The 21,457-nt window shown below is 40.0% G+C and overlaps 1 protein-coding gene across 5 annotated transcripts in view; it reads left to right on the forward strand.

Moving 5' to 3' along the window:
* Positions 1-17,555, forward strand: part of BLTP2 (bridge-like lipid transfer protein family member 2) — a 122,605-nt gene extending 105,050 nt beyond the window's left edge. For all 5 annotated transcript variants that reach the window (XM_077480417.1, XM_077480418.1, XM_077480420.1 and 2 more), the window contains 6 exons: positions 441-551; positions 4,685-4,820; positions 5,778-5,908; positions 7,977-8,078; positions 12,298-12,432; positions 14,325-17,555. In XM_077480417.1, coding sequence (XP_077336543.1) covers positions 441-551; positions 4,685-4,820; positions 5,778-5,908; positions 7,977-8,078; positions 12,298-12,432; positions 14,325-14,501 — 792 coding nt within the window. In that variant the 3' untranslated portion in view covers positions 14,502-17,555. The remainder of the gene's footprint in view (positions 1-440; positions 552-4,684; positions 4,821-5,777; positions 5,909-7,976; positions 8,079-12,297; positions 12,433-14,324) is intronic.
* The last annotated feature ends 3,902 nt before the right edge of the window (positions 17,556-21,457 follow it).

Raw genomic sequence — 21,457 nt, forward strand, 5'->3', positions numbered from 1 at the left:
GATACTGCAGGACCATGCTCTGGTGCAGGCGTACGCAAAGCTTTTGCGATCTGCATTTGGAGTGCCGTTAACAATGTATTAGTACCCACATTAGATTGCAAAGGCAAAAGGGAAATGTGTTTTAAATGCAGTGCAAGAAGAGCCCAGAGAAGACGCCTTTCCCACACTGCATTCTGGTGTGAACTAGCCATAAGACAAGCAAATTAAAGGTTTCTTCCAAGAGGCAAGCCACTGAAGCATGTTTGATTTCATCTTTTCTAATTGACATTTTAACGTTTACATTTCTTTTAGTCCTTGTGTGATCCCTATTACCTGGGCATTGATCCTTCCGTGGGCATTCCTCACCTTCTGACCATCCATTTTCATTCTCACCTTTTTTTAAAATTAATTCTTTGCTAATGATATAATGCTTTGCATTTTTTTTCACAACAAACACACAGGTGTCTCTTCGACCACAGAGCCCTGCTCAGTCTGGCAGACAACTTGCACTAAGGTTGTACAGCAAAGTTCGCCCACCTGTTGGTGGAATCTCCGTCAAAGAGCACTTTGAGGTAAAGTCTTTTACTTTTATGTTTGGTAGCATTCGGGCTATTGATTTGATTTCAGTTTTATTCCTTATGTTTCAAGCAAAATCAAAGTGAAGAAGATCATGAACTAAATAACAAAGCATATTCAACTATCTTAAAGTGGAGCTTCACTCCCACAATCAACATTGACTATTTTAAACCCTTAAGCTGCTGGCATTAGTAAATAGAAAAGTATACCATATTTATATATTTAAACTTTTTTTTTTTTTTTTTTTTTAACATTTGTTTACATACTTTCTGGTTTCCAGGACTAGGCAAATTATGTCATACATCCCAGGAGTCTTCAGTAGAGGAGGAGGGGCTTTCTCAGCCTCTTCTGCCTATATGCTTGAGCTAAGGCAAGTGGATTCCAGGAACTTAATTCTACAGGGATCATTTGCCTCAAGATGGCCATAGCCAGAAATGCTAGGGGGTGTTTTTCAAAGTGATTGCTAAGCAAAATAAAGCATGGAGATATGGATGGATATGGGAGCTTGCTTTGATTATCAATGAATGAAATAACGTTTTTGGTTTGTGGCGCTTAAATGCAGTATATTTTTGCTTTAACGATCGCGTTCCATTGTATTCTAGTGTACTGTGCCATATACAGGTGCATCTAAAAAAAATGTGAATATCGTCAAAAAGTTAATTTATTTCAGTAATTAAATTTAAAAAAATTAACTCCTATATTATATATATATATTAAACACAGAGTGATATATTTCAAGCATTTCTTTCTTTTAAATTTGATTATGATTTAAGGCTAATGAAAAAACTAAATTCTGTAACTCAGAAAATTTGAATATTACATAAGACCAATAAAAAAAGGGGGGGGTGGGGGGTTAATACAGAAATGTTGGCTTACTAAAAAGTATGTCCATGTACAGTATAGTATACACTCAATACTTGGTCGAGTCTCCTTTTGCATGAATTACCGCATTAGCGTGGCGTGGCATGGAGGTGATCAGCCTGTGGCACTGCTGAGGGGTTATGGAAGCCCAGGTTTCTTTGATAGCAACCTTCAGCTCGTCTGCATTGTTGGGTCTGGTGTCTTATCTTCCTCTTGACAATACCCCAGAGATTCTCTATGGGGTTTAGGTCAGGCGAGTTTGCTGACCAGGCAAGCACAGTGATACCATGATCATTAAACCAGGTATTGGTACTTTTGGCAGTGTGGGCCAGTGCGAAGTCCCGCTGGAAAATGAAATCGGCATCTCCATAAAGCTGGTCAGCAGAAGGAAGCTCTAGAATTTCCTGGTAGAGGGTTACACTGACTTTGGACTTGATAAAATGCAGTGGGCCAACACCAGCAGATGACATGGCTCCCCAAATCATTACTGACTGTGGACACTTCACACTGGACCTCATGCAACTTCGATTCTGTGCCTTCTCCACACTTCCTCCAGACTCTGGGACCTTGATTTCCAAATGAAATGCAAAATTTTCTTTCATCCGAAAAGAGGACTGTGGGCCACTGGGCAACAGTCCAGTGCTTTTTCTCCTGGCCCAGGTAAGACTCTGCTGACGTTGTCTTTGGTTCAGGAGTGGCTTGACACAAGGAATGCGACAGTTGTAACCCATGTCCTGGATATGTCTGTCTGTGGTGGCTCTTGAAGCACTGACACCAGCCGTAGTCCACTCCTTATGAATCTCCCCCAAATTCTTGAATGGCCTTTGCTTCACAATAATTACAAGGCTGTGGTTATCCTTGTTGCTTGTGAACCTTTTTCTACCACGCTTTTTTTCTTCCACTCATCTGTCCATTAATATGCTTGGATACAACACTATCTGAACAGCCAGCTGCTTTAGCAATGACCTTTTGTGACTTACTCTCTTTGTGGAGGGTGTCTTCTGGACAACTGTCAAGTCAGCCCCTGATTGTTTAACCTACTAAACCAGACTGAGAGACCATTTAAAGGCTCAGGAAACGGGGAGATGCCGATTGTAAACAGCATCTCCCCGTTCTGCCTAGCAACAAGTGACACTGATCTCTGCTCCCTGTGATTGAATCAGTGATCTGTAAAACACAGCCACGCCCCCCACAGTTAGAGACACGCCCCAGGACACACTTTACCCCTACACTGCCTGGTTAACCCCTTCACTGCCAGTGTCATTTACACGGGAAGCAGTGCATTTGTATAGCACTGATTGCTGTATTAATGACAATGGTCCCCAAAATGTCCGATGTGTCCACCATAATGTCGCAGTCACAATAAAAATCACTGATCGCCGCCATTACTAGTAGAAATTTTTTTTTATAAAAATGCCATAAAACTATCCCCTATTTTGTAAATGCAGTAACTTTTGCGCCAACCAATCAATAATCGCTTATTGTGATTTTCTTACCAAAAATATGTAGATATGAAGAATTTTATATCGGCCTAAGCTGAGGGGGAAAAAACTTGTTTTTTTTTTTATATCTTTTTTGGGGATATTTATTATAGCAAAAAGTTAAAAATAATGTGTTTTTTTTTTTTTTTCAAAATTGTCGCTCTTTTTTTTGGTTTATAGCACAAAAAAGAAAAAACGCAGAGGTGATCAAATACCACCAAAAGAAAGCACTGTTTGTGAGAAAAAAGGACGTAAATTTTGTTTGGGAGCCACGTCGCACTACCACACAATTGTCACTTAAAGCGGGGTTCCACCCTAAAGTGGAACTTCCGCTGATCGGAACCCTCCCCCCCCTCCGGTGGGCACCTTTCAGGGGGGAGGGGGGTGGAGATACCTGTCAAAGACAGGTAATTACACCCACTTCCGGGCATAGACTCCCGTGGGAGTCTGCCTCTTCCTGTCCTGCCGCGCTGTCTGCTGGGACACACACGGGTCCCAGAGACAGTGCGGACAATTCCTATTGCGCTACGCGACTTGCGCATGCGCAGTAGGGAACCGGGAAGTTAAGCCGATTCGCTTCACTTCCTGATTCCCTCACCTAGAATGGTGGCGGCAGCAGCCGAGAGCCGAGCGATCGATCGGCCTCGGCTGCCGGCATCGCTGGACCCCGGGACAGGTGAGTGTCCATTTATTAAAAGTCAGAAGCTGTAGTATTTATAGCTGCTGGCTTTTAATATTTTTTTCCCCAGTACAGTCCCGCTTTAAAGCGACACAGTGCCGAATCGCAAAAAGTGCTCTGGTCTTAAGCCAGCAAAATGGTCTGGGGCTTAAGTGGTTAAAGAATGACATAATGGTAAATCCTGGAAAACTGTCCAGTATGACGTCAAATATCTATGCAAAAACTCAAAATGACAAATGCCAAAAACGATAAATCCTTAGTTCATAAATGAGAACATAAAAACAATCTAATTTAGTCATGAAAATGTGTGATATCCCATTCCAAATTTAAACCGTATGGTATACAAGTTTTGAAATGAGAGATCCAAAAAAAACACTCCCATTTTACACGGAGATCTAAATGTTTGTCGATTTCTCCTCATTCTGCACTCTTCGTTATATTTTTTTGTCAGGTTTTTCAAGTCTAGTTTTTTACACACTTTGTGATTTAATGATTTTATCAGGTGTGTTTAATTACTATACATGTTGGTCAGCCAATCAAACCGGGCTTTTTTTGTTGCATCACTTTCAGGTGGAGCATTTAAATAGCTCAGGTTTGGGGCTACATTTTTGTTGTGAACAAGCACGAGTTATCCACATGAAACCGGTCCACCAATGTCTGTAAAGTCCTGTCTACATCCTTTGGCACCTTGACAATAAAATATTCTACAGAAGTTCTTCCTTCCATGGTGTGCGACCAATCTTCTTTTTCTTCAATTACTATTGAAGGTAGTGAGTCGGGGCCAGCACTCACGAGGGAATCTTTATCCACAGTCTGAGCGGTGTTACACTGTTTCTGAAATTTTTTGAGATGCACCTGTACACACAACCCATAACATTAGCTAACATCCCAATGCAGTCACAAAAGCACTTTGTGTCCTTGTACACATAAGAACATGAAGACAAGTATTAGCTTATTTTTTTCTTTTCTATAGGTTTGTATTCTTGTAAGTGTTATCTGCTTGGTGTTTGTCCGTATCTGATTTCTGGGGATCAGGATCAATGCGTGTGTTGGCCATTAGCAGTCTGCATCATTTTCTATAGTAACAAAATGATATCTTTGTTTGCAGGTGAATGTGGTGCCTCTCACCATCCAGCTGACACATCAGTTTTTCCATCGAATGATGGGATTTTTCTTCCCAGGACGCAATGTAGAGGAAGAAGAGGTTGGGGATGAAGAAGACAAATCAAAACTTGTTACAACTGGTATGGACCGTTATGACTTTGTTAAATATTACAGGTACCGGTTAGAACTGCACGATTAATCGTTAAAAATTGTTATCGTGATTTTATTTTTTTCCCATTGCGATCTTCCCGATCTTTGGTATGCAGAGAATTTGCTCTCTGCTCTCAGTCAAAAACATTCTATCAGTGGAATGTTAAGTCTAAACATTGTATCAATTTGTCTTTTACATCAAAGGAATATACTTCTGTATGTAAATTAGGAACGTTTAACCACTTAAACACTGGACCTTTTTCTGACATTTGTTGTTTTCAAGTTAATATATATCTATATCTATATCTATATATATATAATATATATATATTTTTTTTGCTAGACATTACTTAGAACCCCCAAACGTAGAGATAGATATATATATATATATATATATATATATATATATATATATATATATATATATATAATTTATTTTTATTTTTTTTTATTTATTTTTTTTTTTTTTTGGGTAGAGACCCTAGAGAATAAAATGGTGGTTGTTGCCATATTTTATGTCACACTTTATTTGCGCAGTGGTCTTTCAAATGCAATTTTTTTTATTTTTTCATTATTACTTTAATGAATTTAAAAAAAAACTAACCAGTAAAGTTAGCCCAAATTTTTTTTTTGTATAATGTGAAAGATTTTACGCCGCGAGAATCGTGATCTTTATTCTAAACAAAAAAATCCTGATGCTCATTTTGGCCAGAATCGTGCAGCTCTAGTACTGGTCTTACAGAAGTGATAAATGGGGCTTGCTGCTGTGGTCACTGTCAGCCTGGCAGTATTGTAGCAGACCGTAGTAGTGGACCGGTATTAAATTGACCCTGTAGAAATGCAGGAAATAAAGAAATGTTCTGTAAATAGCATGCATATACTTTCGTTTTCTACTGTTTATAGATATGCATGAAGCTTACTGTTTTTTTTTTCCCCCATTGCCTTAGGGATGCCAGTAGTGAAACCAAGGCAACTTCTTCCAACAGAAGACACAGTATCTCTTGGTCCAGGCAAAGGTGTTGGACAGGGATTAAATCGAACAACAGGAGTCAGACGATCATTTAGAAAAGCACCAGAGGTATGACATGTGGAACCCGAAAATGGTGTACAATACACTTATAGATCTCTGCTTAAAGGTCAGCTTCACTTATTGCATAATCCCTTCCCCCATCCCTAGCCTCCTAACTATACTTGGCTAAACCGTTTTCCTGGGTGCTTGCCTTCCCCAATGGTGGTAGCCTCTTGTGTTTTTCCATCCCGGCTAGTAAAAATTGAGTGCACTGCTGCTTGTGCTCTCACAATTATGGTCCCATAGACTAGAATGGACTGCTTCTGTTGCCATAAGGGTATGTCCCTCTCAGGTCTGTGGGATGTTTCTGCATAAGCGTGGGCAGCTTGGCACTAGATTTTTATTGGCTAGGGTTGAAACAACCTAGGAGGCTGCCTTTGTAGGAGGTAAATAAGCAACCTATTGGGGAATTGTTTAACAGAGTAGTTTAGGTGGCTAAGGGTGGGGTGGTAGGTATTCTAATAGTTAAATTGACCTTTAACCATTTTCAAATAAATAAATAAATATATATATATATATATATATTTTATTTGAAAATGGTTAAAGGTATACATATATATACACAATATATAGAGAGAGAGAGATATGATACCTTTTACATTGCTGGCAGTGCAAGTGCAGATCTGTGCTGCTTAGATGCTTTGGAAGGCAGGAGAGACATTGTGATCTAATACTCCCCCAGTGTATCCATAAAGAGTACCTGTCGGCTGCCCGGTTTGTTAACCCCTTGTGATAGCAATAGAGTTGTCAAGAATAAAGTGTAAGCGCTCAACTTATATACATGTGATTCTTAAAGCAATGCAAAATTATACGTGCTCCTGTGTATCAAAATATATATAAAATAACCCCTAAAAAAAAAGAGAAAGGGGATAATACTGTATTGAAACTGCAAATAAGAAAAGGATATATATAGTGACCTGTGAGTATATGTGTGAACCAAAATAGGGACCATGTGAATAGTTATCCCAGTGAAGAGGAAAACCAAACAATAACCATAAACATATACAAATATAACTAATAACAGTGATAAAGTCCATAAACAAACATATAGTCCATATGAAAACGTGCACGATGTCAATCCAAACGTGTTGTGATAACAGCCAGGATTCTGTGGTGTTATGACCAAAAAAGATGATATTTCACCCTGTGACGATCCCACCACCTTATAGGGTACAGGCTTACCGGATCTGTATGACCCTAGCAGACATATGCCTCAGGGGTCAATCAAAGCTTATAATCTTAGCCAAAGTAGTCCCAAGAATTGGATGTATCAATCGTGCCATATACGATCCACACAAACGACTAGATGTAATCACTGTTCTTCATATGCATGTACAAATCCGACAACGACTCAGGCATGGAAGATGAAGAAACAAGGCCAACATGGCATAATAAAGTTTTTTTTAAAAAAACCTTTAATAAAAAAATTGTTCAAACTCACATTTCCAAGATGAACAGTAAAGCATGTCAGAGGAAAAATGGCAGTAGCGGAGTCCTCCCGACGCGTTTCGACCTACAGGTCATCATCTGGGGTGACCCAGTCTCTTATGACTCAACCCCCCTCCCTTCCTGGCAAACTCTCAAGAGAGAGAGCTGTGCATGATGTCATAAGCCTAGGCTTTTTACCAGACAATAAAGAGGAAGTGGGCTATATTTACTGGAATAAAAAAAATAATATACTATCCAAAGTTAAAATAACAAAGACAGAAGATTTAATAGATGGAAAGTTGAAAAAAAATACTCAAGGCCTGCTTTAAGGTAAATTAGGTGCTATACAACAATTCACTTGTGTCTGCACTTCTAGCAACCAGTAGCTGGTGTAACTATGCTCTGTATCATACACATGGGGTTTGTTTATATGATATACAGAAAATACAGCTCCTTGTGTGCCAAGCAAGGTGCGGTATGTTGTTTTCCGAAATTATCTGATGAGGATTGTAGGTGCATTTCTCTGCAAAATCTTCACCTACACGACAGATAAATAGTAACAGTACTGCAAAAAATATGTAATCATTAATATGTTTAAAAGAGACTTTTCCAAGCTCTAATGTGTGTCTTACTCTTACTCTTCTTTCAGCATCCTGTGGATGATCTGGACAAAATGAAAGAGCGAGCTGCCATGAACAATTCATTTATCTACATTAAAATCCCACAGGTGCCTCTCTGTGTCAGCTATAAGGTGGGTGCACCGAGTGCTGGTCTCATAGAGATATTATTTGATAAAGTCTGTCTTTGTTAGCACCTAGCACAGGGTAGAGACTGTTCTCCATTAAATGCTAATGTGGCCCTGTTGAAAAATGTTAAATTGGGGGTGAGGTTCCCCTGTAAATAAGTATACTTACCTGTTCATCTGTCCACTCCACTGATCTCCACTCTCGCTGCAAGACAAAGGTGTGATGTACGTGCTTGTGGAAGAAAGCACAGTGCCTGGCAGGGCATCAGGAATTCAACACCTAAGGAAGTTTGTCAGAAATGGAAAATTCTCTAAACACCATGACTCTTTAAGAGCACAAATTTCTGTAGTGCAGGCAGTGGGGCACATACGTATAATGTATTTTCTTTCCAGGGAAACCTTTTTATTCTGATTTCAAGGTCACTTTATATCTAGTTCAATTTAATTTGACAGTGAACTGGATTTTTCAGCTGATGTGATGAAATTGTGTAATAATCAGTTGTTACGTGTTTGACATTTAGCCAAAATTTAAAGTTCTGAAAAATTTGTTATGGAAACTGTCCAGCTTACTGGAAAAGGTTTGATGGAAAACCTGAAATAAATCAGGAAAAAGTTTAATTCAGAAGGAGGGATAATATCCTAGTTGCACTTGCTTGGCAGTGGTTTGCAGAAAGATAGATACAAGTTTTACATTTTTAGCTATACCATTAAAATATACCTTTTTATGGCTAGAAATAATATATTTTCCAACATTAGAAAGAAAAGCTGTATGATACAAAAAAAATATGCAATCTTCAGAATATATTCAAGATCTTTTCAACACATATTAGATTTTCACTGTTGGTAAAGGCCATTGGTTACTTGAATTTTTGTTGACACCCCCCCCCCCCCAGTATAAGTAGACACAGTTGATGTGTACAAGTTCCCATCTCTGACAAAACATGCAGGTTCTATGGATATTTTTTTCCAGGCTTTTGAATGTTCCACTTACACCTGCACATCCAAATGCTACCCAGTGTGTTTAGGTAGCTTTTTGCTGTGGTCCCTTTTTAGAGTACTGAATGGAAATTTTTGTGCGAAAAAATTCAGGATGCACTTGGCTGAAAGCAGAAACCAAAAATTACAGGTTTTTAAAAAATTATATATTTTTATAATTGTATTCTATTAGACTTTTTAATTAATATCCTGAATTTAAATTAATATAAATTTGTCGGCCATTATCAGCACTTTTAGCACAAGAAAAGCTCAAGAAAAATGCATCCCTTTTAAATTCTATGTGTTTCTTCACACTAGTCCGTTGCGCTTCCGTTATGGTGTTAAAAATCGTACTTGCTGCATTTTTGGTCAGTTTAAAAAACCGCACCTCCCTGTTGAAATGCATTGAAAATATATCAATAACACACGCGTGTTGCGTTTTTAGGCGTTTTTTGAGTCACATGACCTAGATTAGCTGAGCTTCACATTGGCAGAAGTGCGCGTTTTCTTTATCATACATCACAGGACACAGAGCAGCTATAGTAATTCCTATCTGGGTCATACGCCACCTATAGATGAATGGACACTGGCACACTCAAGACAGGAAGTCCCCCCTCTATATAACCCCTCCTATACAGGAAGTACCTGTAGCAAGCAATTCCCAAAAGAGGGGAGAGGCCTCTGTGTCCCGTGATGTGCTCCAAGAAAAGGATTTTACAGGTAAGCGGTAGGAAAAATCCTACATCACGGGACACAGAGTAGCTTTAGTAATTACTATCTGGGATGTCCCAAAGCAATGCCCCTGAGGGGAGGTAGACGCCATCATAGAAACTGGCCTCAGCGTATTACAAATAGCAGAGTAGGTCCAACTCTGGTGGCAAAGGCAGTATTTTCTACGTGATTGACATAAACCTGGTAAAAACCCTATAGATGTATAAACAAAATAGTGGTCTTGTACACCTGGGCCACATCTGATGGTGGATGCCCAAGATACTCCCACACCTGGTAGAAAATCTCTCCCCAGAAAAACAATGATTTTTTGCCATTTAAACCATAGGCATCATTGATAAACTGTCAGATCCACTGCTAAATTTTCGACCTGGATGCCGCCTGCCCTCCCTGGGCTCTTCTGGCAGTACAAACCAGGATTCCTGACTTGTGCCGACAACTCAAGTAAACCCTGAAAGTCTAAACTACCTCTAGAGAAGGTCGCGCTCTTTCTCCTGCCAACTGTGGATTAGGAGAAAAATAAAAGGCAGTACACTGTCCTGATTCAAGTGAAAAACTAGAAACCACTTTAGGCAATAAGAATTAATGAGGATGCAACATCACATTATGATGCAAGACCAAGAATGGCTCCTTGCATGAAGGAGCCGCCAACTCTGACACTCCACTTCGTGAAGTGATAGCAACCAAAGAAGCCACCTTCTGAGATAAAAGGACCAACGGAATCCCCCGATTGGTTCAAAAACTGGCCTCTGCAAGGACAACCGAGATCAATTCAAGTCCCAAGGACACAGGAATGGCCTGACAGGCGGGACTGTCCAAGTTGCATGCTGTATGAGGTATGAAACAAGGAGTGAGAAACAGCCCCTGGAAAAAAATGGATAGGGACGAACTCTGACCCTTAACGGTACTTAAGGCCAAATTGAAGCTGACATCCAGGACTCAAGACCATCAGGTCCCACTGGACTTGAAGTGTCCAAAGGAGCAACCCCGCAAGATTTTCTATGCCTGTGTACCAAACCCTTCCTGTCTTTTGGGTGTGCCAGTGTCCATTCACCTATAGGTGGCATATAACCCAGATAGTAATTACTATGGCTGCTCTGTGTCCCATGATGTACTCCACGAAAAGGATTTTACAGGTAAGCTGTAGGAAAAACCCTGTTATTACACTTAAAGTCTGTATACAACCCATCGACATTTGATCTTTGGAAGCTTTGTTTCTTGCATGAGGCCTTACTGTTGCCTGTCTCTATAGTCATTGTTTTGTAATTATCATGATTCATTTACCCTTGGCATACTGCTACATATTCCAGCACAAGCCTAAATCACTACTGTATTTAAAATAAGTATTTTTTTTTTTTTTTTTTTTTTGTAAATAGTTTTTATTGAAAGATTTTCACAAGAAATATACAGTACAATGAGGAAATAGTCATAAGTGTCTTCCCCATGCTGTCACAACATTACATAACACAGCACAATCAGGCAGTAGGGAGAGGTAGAGAGCAATTTGATGAACATACTGCAACAAAAAGAAACAAAACACTAAACAAAACAACAAAGAACTGGGAATGGTTGGTCTGTCACATATCCAGAAGGAAAAGCCTATATGAATAATAGCAGTAATTTAGGTTGCAGTAGAGATTATTACATTATAACAAGAAGAGCTAGGCACTAGGGTGAGAGATCACAGCAGGTGAGTACTCTTATACCATGTGTCCCAAATTTGACAATTGTTATCAAACTGAATTTTTTTCCCCATCCTGAGGGCTAGGGCCCGCTCATAGGAGTAATGTAGAGAGGTGGTCGACCATACATCAGAAACACTGGGGGCTTGGTCATTCTTCCAAAATCTGGCTATCGGTGACCTAGCCACCAGAAGGATGTGGGAGATGACAATTCTAAAGTTAGGCGGGTATCTATCAATACCTAAGTTAAGAATTGCCAAGCCTGGTTCAGGGGTGGATAGGAAACCTGTAATATCGGAAATAGCTCTAAAAATAGCATTCCAAAAGCTTCGAAGATGTTTACAGGACCAGAACATATGAAATAAATTACCAACCTCTCCACAGTTCCTCCAGCACAGGGGGGAGGACTCCGCCAGGCCAAATTTAGAAATCCTAAAGGGAGTGAGGTACCAGCGTAGGGCAATCTTCTGGGCAAGTTCCCAGTGCCCAACACACCTGGAGGCCTTGTAATTAGCCTTGAGTGCCTGACACCATTGCGCCTCCGAAAAGGCGCAGCCTAAGTCCTCCTCCCAGCGCAGGAAGGGACGAGATTTGCTAAAAACACGTTTTTGCTGTAGAAAGTTGTAGAATAGGGATATACCTTTAGGAAGGGTCGGGGGGGGTCAGCAGTAAGAAAGCGCCAAAGAGATTCGGCCACCGTAAAATAAGTATTTTCAACTGCAGTGAACTGCGGTTTATTTGGCTAGCAAGCAAGGCAAGGTCAATGCATTTTTTTTTTATTGCGTAGTCCTACAATAACTAGAAAATAATGCAAATTCTTTTATGTGGCACACGTACAGGGTGAGAAAAACAGTGTGGACTGGGGAGACCTTAATTTGGTGTTGCCTTGTCTGGAATATCACAACAACACTTGGACGTGGCTGGATTTTGCCATGGCAGTGAAGAGGGATAGTCGTAAGGCTTTGGTTGCACAGGTAAGATTATCTCTGTTCAAGCTGTAAATAAATGTGTAAATCTGATCAGATTACATCAAACTATGTCTCTTTCATTCATTGACAGGCACAGCACTTGACCGTAGGGTTATAGCGCCACCTTCAGGAGTAAGACACTAGGCAGAAAAGAACAAAAGTACCGCCTATGGGCAGTCCAAGTTGGTAGTAAACCCCCATCTCCGCTATAGGTAGCTCAGTTCTTTCTGCTCAGTTTTAGGAGCAAGACCTAGCTCCTTGCTGGGACCCTGTGGTTTCATAAATTTCTCCTTTTTCCTTGCAGAGACCTTCAATCAACAGACAGGCTGGATAATCTAGATCCAGTAGTCACCTTAGTCTGGCCAGCGAGCACATGTAAACCTTTAGCCACTCGTTTAGCCATGATTCTGAGCCAGAGCTGGTGGTGGGTCCTGTGTTCCTGGAGGAACAGTCGCCGGTTCCTCGGATAGTGTGGATGATTCCTATGTCACTGTTTTTGTGCATAAAAAGGAGCTGGTGGCCACACTGATTACATCTGTGCTGAAAATGTTAACAATTGAGGATACTCCAGGGGCTGCCAAGGAAGTGGCTGTTTCCTTTGGGACTCGCAAGCCGGCTCATCCCGCTAAGGTTTTTGCCTTTCCATACTTATTTTGATACATTTTATCAACAAAGTTTGGGGAAATGCCAGAACCGGCCTTTTGTGTTCCCGCAGTAGCTTTCTGTGTTATCCCTTTTGGGGAGGCCCTTCTGAAGGCAGCCATGATATTGGTGGAGAGATCTCCTTCCTTTAAGAATCCTCCGAACAAGATGGTGGAGTCGATCACCGGTTCTATGTTAATTGAATTTCTTGCTCTTTTCTGTGAGCCTATTGCTGCCGGTTTTTGGTTGTTTTATTGCCCACCCCTAATTTATTGTTAGAGGGTGTCCTATGGTCTAAGAATCAATTTCTGTGTCCTGTACTGTACAAACTGGGGAATTTACAGTTACATCACAATTCTTAATTTTTGTTAACTACATGTCCTCAATCTAATGCCCAGCATCACTCTACCTACATCTTTTGAGCCCAGGTCTGTGACTGGACTGGACAGTAAAAGGAGAAGCAGTAACGCTGCTTATTCCTATCACTATAGCTCTGCTGTACACAGGGTGTGGACTGAGGCTTATGGCATGTTCTATTGAAGTACTTAACATAAAAAAAAAAAATATCCATTTAAAGGTTTATTCAGTTCATAGCTGCATTAACTTGTGTCTTTTGCGTTTATATCTGCCTAAAGTCTAGTTTTAAATACTGGTATTATGTTGTTCCATCAATCAGCCTCTACGGGCCTGTTCACATTCTCACACTGCGATGCGGGCCTTGATGCAATGCAGTGCCATTCATGCTGAACCCCAATGCACCTTGCCAATGGACTTGCATTGCAGCGCACATTACAGCAGCCCACTAACTTGCAGTACACTGCCAAAAATGCTAAATGCTTTTGTTGCATTAGACAGCCTATTAAAATGAATGGGGTGCCGTAACATGGCATAAGTTAATGCGCATGAGCTAGTGCAGTGGTGTGAATAGGCCATGTTCATACAATCATGCTGTGGTGCGGGCCTTGGTGCTATGCACTGTTATTCATTCTGAATTGAATCCCAGCACACCATGAAGCAGCCCACTAAGTTGCAGTGTGCTACTAAAAATGATAAACACACCTATTTTGTGCCTTAGACAGCCTGTTGAAATGAATTGGCTGCCTCAACTTGGCACATGTTAATGCACATGCTCTAATGCAGTACAGTGGTGTGAATGGCCCCTTAGTGGATCATCTTTATCAGCTTAATTGTAGAACATATTTGTCTTTTTATATGTTAATGATGCCAGCTGTTACTGATTAACCTATACTGTGCAGGTCATTAAAGAGAAGCTACGACTGAAACCTGCTGCAGGTGCAGAAACAAAAGGCAAGACGGAGGCAAAGACTGATATGAATCAACAGGAGGAGGACGAGAAGGCAAGACTTATCATTGGACTCAGTATGACTGATAAAAATACTGGAAAGAAGTCCATATTTGGCAGGAGGAAATAAACTGTGGACGTGTATTAGATGGCCTTTTCGGCTGTATAGCTCAGAGGATTTCTTACTGGAGGTCATGCCCTAAGCATTCGGCCCAAGACAGAAATGTTGGCGAAGTATCTGTGAAAAGATAAGCAGAGTCTTACCGGTGTTGCGGCTACCAGTTTTGCTTTATGGAATAGCTTGTAAAATCATTGCGGGGCATTATTTCTCCCTCTTATGGAAATGCAGTGTTCCAAAAGACCTTGCTACAGTTAGGAGACCTAAACATCAAGTCCATATCAACTTGTCTTTTCTCCTCTCTGTAGGATCCAAATCAGCCCCTTAACTTGGAGTTTTGCCATGTCTATCAATTGGGACTGGAAATAGAGTAAATGATCCTGCACGTTGTTCTCCTATCACTCTCCTTCTTACTGGAAGTTACTGGAAGGATATTGTGTTCCCACCTAAGTTCATAATTTTGACTAAGTGGATGCCATGCACTTAACTAGAGTTGTAGAATTTAAAACTGCCCAATAATGTTGTTTCCTAGAATAAGAATTGAGTCCTTTTTGTTCCTAGGCCTTTAGAAAGCACTGGGATATTGCTGGCTCAATTTATTTTTATTTCATTTCTCAGCTGATACGGAAGACGGCCTCATGGTGTAGTAGCTGTCATGGAGAATCAAAAAAGTGCAATTTAAATTTTTAAGGAAGGGTTGAAAGAGTATAGTACATTCTGTGAATGTTCGATCAGAGGGTAGTAATCCTGAGACAACAGGTCACACAACCAGCAGTATGCCCTGTGATTGTGCCTGTATACATATTGAGGGCAAACATCTGACCAAGAGCAGCGCCTGCTTGAGCACTTAATAGCAACCTCAACTGGCATAGTAGAAATAGCACTATGTCTTTACAGCATATTCTGTACAGTAACTGACTTAAACACTGCATTTATCGTCAACCTTGTTTACTCTAGCAGTACACTGTAAAACGCCTACAAATATGGTAAGTAAAATTGGAACAGACTGCAAGGCTAATTTTAATATCAGTGTAGTGATGCAAACTGTTAGAAATAGGCTATTATGTGATTTGTAACACAAGTGCACCTTATCAGAGGCTGAGCAAGGTGTAGGCTTTTCAATTTTAAGTCTACACTTAAAATTCTTGACAAGCCATAAATGAGCTTTAAAACAAGCCTTAAAGTGGATATAAACCTGGTTCATGAAATTTGGTGTTTTATTTCTCTCCAAAGCACTGAGTCCTGTGTTTCCCTGCTATTATGTTGCTCTATTATCAGCATGATAACTTCTGACAAGTTCTCTGTCAACCAAGATAAAACCAGCCTGAAATTTGTGTCAAGGGAGGGTGCTATAAATAGATTAGCAGAGAGCTTGACTTGTCACAGCACAGCTCTGCACATTCCTTCCTCCCTCTGCCTATGTGGAAGGGGGGGGGGTGCCTTTCCTTCAATCAGCTGTATACCAAGAATCCACTCCCAGTGCTGAACAGGAGAAGAAAATCTCTAACGCGATGTGCACTTTCTAAAGAGTATATAAAGCGTAAGACAGCAGATATACATGTAAAACTTAGGGAGATTTGTTTTATCTCTGATTGTACCTGTATACATATTGAGGGCAAACATCTGACCAAGAGCAGCGCCTGCTTGAGCACTTAATAGGAACCTCAACTGGCATAGTAAAAATATGAGGCTGTTTACTGGATATAGGAGAGGCTTTACATCCGCTTTAAGTAACCTTTCTAGCTGTAGGCACTAGGTAGTAGTTCATTCTGAAAGATAAAAACAGAGACTGAAGTCAGGTTGCTGCCCTTTTCTAAACTGCACCTGGTGTTTCTTTGCATTAGAGGGCTTTCAAGCTGCCGTGTTCATGTTGCCAGAGGAAGCAAAGATGGTACCACATATACGAAAGCAATAGTTAAAAAAGTGTCGGCATCTAAGATGATCTGCAATTTCAGTGCCTCTCTTGTAAATTTTAGAAAAAAATGCTCTACAGTGCCTGCAGCTACATGGGTCAGTCAGGGTTTTTAGAGCTCCTTTACTGCTTTTTAAGAATACAGAAATATTTAGATGTCTAAACCCTAGCCACATGTTCGTTTTAATAAATCAAAGGTTACATATCACCTACATGATTGAAGAGCCTCTCAGAATATCACTGAATGGGGAGCCCATTGCATCAATACATGGTGCAGAAAGCTACGTAGTACAGTAACCTATGGAAGCCACTCAGAAATTAGCACTTTTCCTAGCGTAGCGTTATGGGTTTGTTTGCTGTGGGTTACTGCTCATCACTGCTGCAAACACCATGTTACTGTCTTTAAGGTCTGTATGCAATATCCAATTAACTAGCTTCCCTATGATAATAGATAATATAGCCCAGCAATAAGCACCAAGTAAATGCTACAGATATGCTATATAAATGACTTGACCCACTAGACATGCTTTGATGTGAACACACACCCCTCCTCCGATAGACGGATGGACCCTGATACATGAAGTATAAGCTCCCTGTTTAACCACTCACTTAGAGGCTGCTGCATGTTGCCTTCACTCTTTTGCCTCACTATTAACACTGTTTCTGACCTCAATAGCTGCAAGCGTTTGTGACAAATGTCTAATGAACATTAAATGAAAATCGCTTCCTGATTAAATATTTATTTTTCCAGAGATTCATTTGTAATTCTGATATTTCTGATATCATGTTTCTGTTGCGGACTCTTTGGCTTTTTCCCATAGCCCTTGTGCCCTTATTCCTATTTTTTTTATTAACACAGATCTTGGGACTGTATATTTCTGGGGTATCATGCCACCAGTGTGGTGGGCATGGACTTCACTTACCTTTGTAATAATACATTCATGATTTTGGTGTAAGAGCATTTCCACAGGTGGTGTAACTTTTTATAAATGTATATATACATATTTATATGCATTGAGGTGGGGCTGGGTGCAGTTGTTGCTGCTACATAGGTGTATAAACTCCTGCTCTCATCTGCAGACATTTGCACTTTTTGGTACGGATTGCTCTCCACCAATGATGATTAAAAATCATATTGTTACTTTTAAACATAAGTGGTTGTTGTGTGTTTATTGTGTGCCTTGTTCTAGAAATGTCTACACGAGTGCTAGAATATTATTTTAGTGTACCTGTTACACAAATAGTGCCTTGAAAAAGTATTCACACCCCTTTAAATTTTCCACACTTCGGCATGTTACAACCAAAAACATAAATGTATTTTATGTGATAGACCAACACAAAGTGGCACATTATTGTGAATTGGAAGGATAATGATAAATGGTTTTCAACATTTGTTAGAAATAAATATGTGAAAAGTGTGACGTGCATATGTATTCTTTAACTGGGCCATTATAGCACATGAGTTTGCTTTAAACTAAACCACTCCCATTGTAGCTCTGGCTGTATGTTTAGGGTTGTTGTCCTGCTGGAAGACTCTAACAGGTTTTTTTCTAAGATTGCCCTGTATTTGGCTCCATCCATCCCCCCATCAACTCTGACCAGTTTCCCTGTCCCTGCTGAAGAAAAGTATCCCCACAACATGATGCTACCACCATCATGTTTCACAGTGTGTTTTGCTTTTAGGGCAAAAAGTTCAATTTTGATCTTAAGAATTCTTCTACATGTTTGCTGTGTCCCCCACATGGCTTCTCACAATCTGCAAACAAGACTTCTTAAGGCTTTCTTTCAACAATGGTTTTCTTCTTGCCAGATTTGTGGAGTGCACAACTAATAGTTGTCCTGTGGACAGATTATCCCACCTGAGCTGTGGATCTCCACAGCTCCTCCAGAGTTACTATGAGCCTCTTGGCTACTTCTCTGATTTAACGCTCACCTTACCTGGCCTGTGAGTTTAGGTGGACAACCATGTCTAGGTAGGTTTGCAGTTGTGCCATACTCTTTCCATTTTTGGATGATCGATTGAACAGTGCTCCTTGAGATGTTCAAAGCTTGGGATATTTTTTCTATAACCTAACCCTGTTTTAAACTTCTCCACAAATTTATCATTGACCTGTCTGGTGTGTTCCTTGGCCTTCATGATGCTGTTTGTTCACTAAGAATCTCTAAAAATCCTCTGAGGGCTTCACGGAATAGCTTTATTTATACTGAGATTAAATTACACACTGGTGGACTCGATTTACTAATTAGGTGACTTCTGAAGGTAATTGGTTCCACTAGATTTTAGTTAGGGGTATCGGAGTAAAGGGGGCTGAATACAAATGTGCGCCAAACTTTTCAGATATTTATTTGTAAAATGTGAAAAACATTTATAATTTTCCTTGCACTTCACAATTATGTGCCACTTTGTGTTGGTCTATCACATAAAATCCCAATAAACTACATTTTAAGTTTTTGGTTGTAACATGACAAAATGTATAAAATTTCAAGGGGTATGAATACTATTTCAAGGCACTGTACATCATGCAGGGAGACTGCTTGGACTAAAAGTTCCCAAAGACCGAAGAACAAAGAAAATGTTTGGATTGGGAAACAATTTAACCTCTGTGTGTAGATACCGATAGGGCTAGATCTATAGTCAGTACCAGGGACTTATTTTGTATACAAGATGAATATTTTTTTTTTTTTTTTTTTTTTAGTCCCTTACATTTTTGTGAACCAGCATATGACAACAACATTGCTTTATTGTGAAAATACTATGCTTCAGGTTCAAACCTACCCCTTCTCAAGTTGGTTGGTGTCTCTTAAATACTGATATGGTCTGCACTGGAAAACTTGTCATGATGGCTACTGTTTCCACCAATAATGCATTCACAGCATTCTTCTCCTACTTTCCTTTCATATAAACTTGTTTATGAAACAAAAAAATAAAATAAACTTGTATGTTTTGGCAGTTATTAAAGTTTGCTGCACTGTGAAGTTTATTCATAGCCTGAAGGTGCTCAGATCATGCCTGCGCATTCCACTGCCTATACAGTTCTATGGCTATGTTAAAAGTATAGCTCTAAGGAAAAACTTTTTTTTCTTTTTTTGGTTTTGGGTAGAGTGGGGAAGGGTTTAACCCTTTGTAAAGTTTTGATTGCTTTCTGTGTATGGAGATTGACTTCTCTGTACTGGTGAATAGGGCCACTGAGCGAGAAAGCGAGGGGAAATGCAAAATTTAGAGTTGTCTTTAGAACAAAAGTTAAGGGGAAATCTTCCAAAGAGCACTCCTGTTTTTCGGACAACTGTCTGAAAAGGGAATTTTCTTCACTTTTGTGAGATCCTAACCTCTTGTTTAAATCCACATAGTTTCAAGTCTAGAGAACCCCCTCATAAAGTGGCTACCTCTCCAATAAGGAGAGAAAAGACCAATACCAATTTTCTTCAAAGAGGAAGGATCCCTATTGTGATGCAAACGATAGTGTCTCAATAGGCTGTGGCCCTTAAAACCTTTATAGATGTTCCCTATATGTTCATTAATTCTAGTCTGCAGTGCCTGTGTGGCTCTACAAACATATTGAATTCCACATCATGGAAGATAGACCACACCCCTAGTAGAACAGGAACCTAAGCTGTCAATTGCATATAACTTGGATGTACTATGAGAGGTAAAGATTTTTGCCCTGACAGTGTTGCTCCCAATAGTAGCACACATCTTGCACCTACGGCAAAGGGACAAAACCTTTCAGGGCACCAAACATTTAGACCCTAAGGTAGGGTTCACACATGTGCGAACTGAAGCTCCATTTTCACAGCAAATTGACAAAGTATTAGTTCAGCGTTTAAGGTCAGTTTTTGATAGTCAGGTTTACATCAGGATAAGGTCTGGATTTTATCCTGTTCACAAATGAATGACTTGTGCTATTTAGAAGCTTTCCCATAGAAGCCAATGGGCCTGAATTTGCACCTGAGCCAGACCGCACTGCTCAAAAAAATGACAGGACTTTTTTTTTTTTTTTTTTCAATTTGCACTGAATCTGCACTCTGGATTCACCGGACATATTTGAACAGACACAATAGAGAGCAATGTTCTTTCACATGTCATGAGAATTGGATGGGATTCAAAACTTATCCAATTCGCATATGTGTAGACCTAGCCTAAGGGGTGGTTCAACCACATTTGGGGCCACAAAATCCCTCAAGGTCTTAGCCCTGCGGAAAACGATTTTATGGTGGTTGGGTAAGATAGGTCCTAAAACTCTGTAATTTTTCAATATTTTCCAGTGTTTAGAAAGCAGTTTTTTAACCAAAGTATGGTAACTTGAATAAGTGGTGATAAAAGAAAGCTGATAGTAATTTTTAACAGGGACACTAGAAGGATTTTGGTTAAGCATTGATTTGCGTTCAAGATTTTGAACTTTATGAATTACTCGGTCAAGTTCTTGTTTGCCGCATTACTTATCCAAAAATCTTCGAGAACAACTGATTTTGACTGGAAGTCATCAAGGTTAGAGCAGTTAAACCCAACTGTAAGCAGTTGTCCTTTGGGATGGCTTTAAACCATGAAGGATGGTGGTGACTCCCATAAGGCATATACCCATTCCAATCGGTGTGTTTGAAGAAAGTAATAACATGGCCCCCCTGTCTTTAAAATGGTCAGTTCTAAAAAATGTATTTTATTCCTCACTATTTTCGAGAGAGAAACGAATACTACACTCATGTTGATTAAGTCCTCTATGAAGGATTTCAGAGAATGACAATCACCTCTCCATAAAAACAGGACGTTATCTATATAATGCATCCAAAACTCTCGTTTGGGCAGTGTGTGATCATAAATTGTCAGCTCTGCCCATCTTGCTATAAATAGATTGGCGAGGTTGGGGGCAAACTTGGTCCCCATAGCCACGCCAGTGTTTTGGAGTTAAAAATAATTATGCTCCATAGTAAACTCGATGAGATGTCGAACAAACCTCTTACGTTGGATTGACAGGGAATCATCTTTAAACAGGTAAAAGCTGGCAGCCTCATACTTCCTATCATGGGAATGATGGAATACAAAGAAGATACATCTGCAGTA

Source organism: Lithobates pipiens, unplaced genomic scaffold (assembly GCF_037356315.1).
Source record: "Lithobates pipiens isolate NorthernLeopardFrog02 unplaced genomic scaffold, aLitPip1_a1.2 Scaffold_16, whole genome shotgun sequence".
NCBI classification, from domain to species: Eukaryota; Metazoa; Chordata; class Amphibia; order Anura; family Ranidae; genus Lithobates; species Lithobates pipiens.